Source organism: Physeter macrocephalus, chromosome 4, assembly GCF_002837175.3.
Source record: "Physeter macrocephalus isolate SW-GA chromosome 4, ASM283717v5, whole genome shotgun sequence".
Classification (NCBI taxonomy): domain Eukaryota; kingdom Metazoa; phylum Chordata; class Mammalia; order Artiodactyla; family Physeteridae; genus Physeter; species Physeter macrocephalus.
In genome coordinates, this window is record NC_041217.1 from 37,655,062 (window position 1) to 37,661,311 (window position 6,250).

A 6,250-nucleotide genomic window follows, 5' to 3' on the forward strand; every position below is an offset into this window, starting at 1 on the left:
TCATGGCTCACGGGCCCAGCCGCTCCACGGCATGTGGGATCCTCCCAGACCGGGGCGCGAACCCGGTTCCCCTGCATCGGCAGGCGGACGCACAACCACTGCGCCACCAGGGAAGCCCCAGAGTTTTTTTTTTAATGTCAAAATATTTGTGCTTTATTTATTTGAACCCATTCTCCATTACTGCTATGACTAGAAATGGCATTTTAACATTGTCAAAGGAGAACTCCAAATACTGTTGGTTATATTTTTTTCCTAAAGTATGGTATGAAAGATCCCAGAACTTGTTTCTAACAACAAAAGAGATGATATTAATTACCTTGGAAATAGCACATTTTAGCACTATCTGTACCAACTATATTTTAAGTCCTTTTTAACTAACTTACTCTTCATAAACATCCTATGAGTTAGGCACTATTTTACCCTCTTTAAGATGAGCAATCTGAGCCATGAAGTAACTTGCTGAAGAATACATTCCCAGAAGGTACCAGTCCCAGGAGTGAAGCCAGGCAGCCTAGTTCTACTGCCAACACCATTTCCCATCACTGTCTCTAACCTGGAACCCTTGCACGGTTACACCAATACACTCTGTCTGCAATTTAGTCCTCAAGAAATGGTCTTATACTGAGCCTAGAGAAATTAAAGCAACCCTAGTTTAGATATGCATTCTGCTAAGTCAAGTCAAGGTGCCCCAAAACAACAGGTGATTTTTATTATGATGGTTGTTCATTGCTACCTATCCTGTTCTTTTCACAATTATTCACTCTGTGATCTACACCGCTGCCTTCCTCTTGCCTCCTTTGCCCTACTGCTGCCACACTGGGTAGCTAGGCAGTCCATGCCTGCCCCAAGCCGTGTCACATCTCTGAGCCTTTGCTCACAGTTTTCTCTGCTCTGAACACCCTTCCTCCTGCTCAGGAGCAACTCCCGTTCAACCCTTGTCTTCTTTGACTTAATCCACTCAACATTTCCTCTGGGAAGTACTTTCTGCTTCTCCTGGAGAGGCAGTGACCAGTCCCCTTCTCTTGGACTCTCCTCTGCATGGATCTCTCAGCTCACCAGTGGACTCTATCCATCCATGTGGCCACAACACCTCACACAGCATGTCCCTCATAGCTGCTATTCAAAAAACTTTGGTTCTCAAAGAATCACTGCTGTTAAACAGAAACCAATTGTAAAGAATATAGTATAATGAATCTAATATTGAAAATAATCATCTTAAAGCATTATGCACTGGAGAAAGATTTGACCACCTAATTTCTTTTGTCTCATATCTCCCAGTATATGTAACCTAGCAACTGACCAGATAAGGACTATTCTCCCTGCACTGTAATACGTAGAGTAAGAAACTAAGAAACTACTGTGTAAGCACTTATTGATCTTGGCTTCTTTCATTAGGAAGAAAAGACCTAAAACAGGCAGAAGAGACCACCCATAAAAGGAAATTGTAGGTTTTGTTCCAAAAAGCAGACCCATTCTGGAGGAATAAGACTGGTCCCTTCTGTGATCCCCTACCATTTGGCAACTACCTCTGAGATGGCTAGCCTCCCAAGCACACCGCCCACTTACAAAACCTTCTCCTCATGAGCTGCTTCAGTGAAATATTTATTTTATCCACATACTTTCCCTGCCCAGTATAGTAAGTTCTCATTTGTACCTCATCTATGTTTCCCACCTATCCTGATTTTACCTTTCAGCCTTAAACTTCACCTTGTTTTTCCTCCATTTCTAGTTTTGTTACCTTCCACAATAAGTCCTATTCATGTTATTTATCTATTTTCCTCTATTTTATTTTTAAAATTTTTATTTTATTTTCATTTATTTTTGGTTGCATTGGGTCTTTGTCGCTGCACGCAGGCTTTCTCTAGTTGCAGCGAGCAGAAGCTACTCTTCATTGCAGTGTGCGGGCTTCTCATTGCGGTGGCTTCTCTTGTTGCGGAGCATGGGCTCTAGGTGCACGGGCTTCAGTAGTTGTGGCACGCAGGCTCAGTAGTGTGGCTCACGGGCTCTAAAGTGCAGCCTCAGTAGTTGTGGCACACGGGCTTAGTTGCTCCGTGGCATGTGGGATCTTCCCAGACCAGGTATTGAACCCGTGTCCCAGATTCTTAACCATTGCACCACCAGGGAAGTCCCTCTATTTTCCTCTATTTTAAATAGTTCTCATCATACCCTTCAACTTCTAGCTTTAAGCCTACTGTAAACATTATTATTCTTTAAAAAAATTCCTTTTAATTTCTTGTTAGCACTGCTGTTCCATCTCCCACACCTCTCCGGCATAGAAATAAACTTTTTAAATGATCCGTAATAAGCAAGACGAGTATGGTGAGACCTGAGGAGTCTACTATCAGAAGATAGATTGACCCCCAGCTGCTCCTGCCTTAGCTTTTTAGGCACCAAAAAAAGGCCATCCTAAGCATGGCTCTCTTGCTTCCTCCTGGAAGCAAGAGAAGTTTTTCTTGGGCTCTAAGCCCCAGCCGAATGTTACCTTTAATTTTCCGGTACTTGAGAGTTATACAAGAGTGTTGACACTTAGACAAAAAATTGGGCACTTGGAACCACAAGTGTGACAAGACAGCCAAGATCTCTGCATTCTAGTGAGGAAAGAACAGAAAACAGTTTGGGAGAGTGACTACCAGTTAGGGGGGTAATTGAGCTGGAACATGTGTGTCTACTGGAAATAGTGGGTCAGAGAAGGTCCCTCTGAGAAGGTAGTATCACAAGTGAATTTGAAGAATAAGAAGGAGCCAACTATGCTAGAGGCGGGAGAATGTCCCAAGGCCAAGGGAACAGCATGTACAGAAGGCAAAGTGGCAGAGTTTGGCCTGTTTTATGAACAGAAATGTCTTCCCTTCCACCGGTCATTTGTTAAATGCTGTCAGAGAATCATGCTCCTTTCCTCCTGGGTACTTCTCTTGTGTTGTAACATATTCATTAGTATTATGTTTTGGCTACTGTCTACCACTCCCAATAAACTGTAGCAAATATTTGATTTCCTAACAAGTGCCTGGCACTGGGGGTTTAACAGCGAGCAAAACACAGTCCCTGCATATATTCATGTGTGTAGGCAGACAAATAGTGAAATAAGGATCATGAAAATAGGAATGGTGTGTTATTGCTCACCAGTGCATCCTCAGGACCAGTACAGGACCTGGCATATAGAAGGCAATTATTTGTTGAATGAATGCTGCTAATGAAACCGTATATGTAATAGGATCCTAAAAATAACTTGGGCATGAAAACATATGTACATATAAAGACAAAAGGAAATCTACCAAAGTATTAAAAATGGTTGTCCTAAGTTTTATACAATAAGCATGGCTTTTTTAGAATATATGTACTTCAAAGTGCTTTCTGTGAAACATGAAACAAACTTAGTGGTTGGGCCTTCAGGTTTAGTTTATGAGCTATAGGAGAAAACCAGATTACCACCATTTCTGGTTCACTTCTTAGGATACTCATTTTTGGGTAGATTTGGCTACCAGTGTTTTTTAGGTTGCTTCGGATATCCCCTCAAACATGACCCAACCTTCAGAAAGAAGGAAAGCAATGCCAAAAAGCCATTCGGTAATGGAACTGAATACTGTCTACTGGATGAGAACAGGAAGATAACTCTATTGCAAAAAAAAAAAGAACCTGCAAATCAATATCAATACGATCTCGAGTACCAAGTTTCCTGTTAACTTTATTTACAAAAAGCACCTTGCCCGCTTCCAAACCCTCTAAACACCAGGTTCCCAGAGCCTGCTCTCACCGGAGTACTACAGGCACAACATCTGCTCCGCAGCCCCACTTAAAGCAAGTAGTAAGCTTCCCTGTCCCACACTCGGCTCGGCTCTGCTGCGCTGGCCATTTCCTCAAAGCACACACTTGCGTAAACCAGGCCTGGGCTCCCCTAACCACGCCCAGCAGGCACAAGGCATCATCCCGCCCAGGGAACACAGGGCAAACTCTCCCCACGAACACAGCACCAACCTAGCAACATCCACAGACACCTGGGCAACTCAAGAGCAAGCCGTCACCACCAGCCCCGGGCTGGCGCTCCCTTATCGACTTGATCAGTCCCGGAAACACCCTGCAAGCTTTTGCTAGAGACCCAGCTTGGCCCCGGGTAAACCCCAGCCACGCCACCAAGCAAGCCTTCTCTTCGGCCCCTACGTGGTCCCCACCCCCCGGGGTCCCCACACGGTACGAGCCGGGGACACTCTGGCCACGCCTTCTACCCTAACTCCTTACGACCCCGGGTGGACTCGGCCCCGCGCCTCCGCCCCGAGCCACCAAGCAAAGCTCCCCCGACCCTCGGCTCCAGTGGCCTGCCCCCCGACCCGGCCTGCCCCCCCACCCCCGCTCCAGTTCGCCGCCTGTGCGGACACCCTCTCCAGGCTCCTACCGGAGGATATGGGAAGCAGGAGCAGTAGCGCCACCAAAAGAATCCCAACGAAGCACCTAGAAGAAAAGGGACTCTCGGAGCGGTAGGGGGATGCCTTGCGAGAGGAGCAAGACGCCGTCATTTTCGGGAGATCAGCGAGAAACCTGAAACAGCTCAGCAGAGATCTTTCTGAGTCCAAATGCCAGGGATAAGAATCCGCACACTCACAAACCGTCAACCGCGGTCACGCAGCTGGGCGTGGCCTGGGCCGTGCCCAGGGCGGAAGTGACTCTATAGACGGGGCCTGCCGGGCCAGTAGGCGGGCTGTAAGGCGGGGCTTCAGTGTTGGGGGTGGCCCTTAGGCCTGGAGAGGAGGGGCGTGGCGCTTGCCAGTGTCTAACAGTCCCTTGTGCGCGGGCCGCTTTACGCCTCACTCTTGAACCCTGGCTGTACCTGGCTCCTCCTTCTGCAGACCTACACGGAAGCACAGCTGCGGTTTGCGAGAAATGGCTTGTTCACCACCTGTTGGTAAAGACTGTTACCACCCTATGCAGGAAGGGTGGAAAGGAAGCAAGGGTTGGCGAGGTCAGCATTGTCAGTTTTCCGGAACGCTAGATTAAAGAATAAAACGCATCGAGCTGAAGATAGAAACCTAGAGCCCAGGCAGTGGGTCATTGTGGGGCAGACACCCCTCAGGACTCCAGTCTGGACCTGGGGCACGCCAGACTGTCCGGATACCTGGGCCCTTGCTCAATCTTTGGCATTAGTCAGGCATAATTCGGGACAATAGTTGAGATTTCCGTGGTTGAGCCTCTGCCACTGAAGCCTCTCATGGCCTGATAGATTTCAAAAACATGGAAGGTTTGGCTGTTGCTCTCCCAACTACTAAAGTCAGTTAGTCTTACCGGTATTCCCAGAAGAGCACCCCTGGGAAGGTAAATTATTAAACAACACTGGGCCATTAGCATATTGGGCCTCAACTCTATGGCCTTGCCTTCGAACAACTAAATGTTTTATTGAAGATGACATATACATGCATGAAAAGGGTAAGGACAAGGATGCATTAAGTGCCATATTTCTGGAAGCAATGAATGTGTTTAGAGTTGGGATGGGTAGGAATTGATGAATGACAACTTTTCTGGTGAACCAAACTCTCAATGCTGGAAAATTAAGAATGAGTAAGATTTATTTGTAGAGTTGTGAGTAAACCTGTATGACTAGTTAAAGGAAAGGAAAGTAACATGACTGGTATTAAACAGCAGATAAAGGAGCTGACATTCTCTTCGTATTAGCTGGCAAAGAATAAAAACGTCAACCAGTGTGTAAACATATTGGGGACGGGGTGGGGTAGGGGGCAGCACCCTCAAAGTTTTAGTTTACATAACTTTTTCATGCGTTACAATTTTAAATGGACATTACTTTTAAACCACTAGTTTCATTTAGAGTTTATCCCAAAGATATCATCAGAGCTGTGAGCAAAGATGTATAATTTTGAACAAAATATAAACTCTTAAATGTCTAGCAGAAGTATAAGAGTTTTTGATAGGCAGCTTTATGGAATGAATTTCTATGCAGCAAGCAGTGTAAAAAAATATATGAGAAACTATGGTATATTTGTAAGTAGAAAAAGCAAACTCCAAATCTGTATGTGCCTTTTGTCATTACTTTTATTAAAACAAAATAGTATATTGATACACTTAAAAAGAGATTAGTTGGAAATAAGTCAAAATTAACTAACAGTTCATAGGCTTATCTATATTTCATTTTTTTGTGCTTTTTTTTTTCTGTATTGACCTTTGTTACATTTGGAATCAGGTAAAGGAACATTTTTTTTAAAAAAGCCAGCCTGTATATCACCTGCTCTTTTGTTCATAGAATGGTGGGAAT

The 6,250-nt window shown here is 45.0% G+C and overlaps 1 protein-coding gene across 12 annotated transcripts in view; it reads right to left on the reverse strand.

Moving 5' to 3' along the window:
• LOC102983561 (membrane cofactor protein) overlaps positions 1-4,638 on the reverse strand; it is a 61,192-nt gene extending 56,554 nt beyond the window's left edge. For 4 of the 12 annotated variants that reach the window (XM_028488500.2, XM_024133885.3, XM_024133890.3 and 1 more), the window contains exon 1: positions 4,385-4,635. In XM_028488500.2, the coding sequence (XP_028344301.1) occupies positions 4,385-4,505 (121 nt within the window). In that variant the 5' untranslated portion in view covers positions 4,506-4,635. Of the gene's footprint in view, positions 1-4,384 lie in introns of all 12 variants that reach the window. The other 8 variants (XM_055084107.1, XM_055084104.1, XM_055084103.1 and 5 more) reach the window with 4 other exon arrangements.
• Between the last annotated feature and the right edge of the window lie 1,612 nt (positions 4,639-6,250).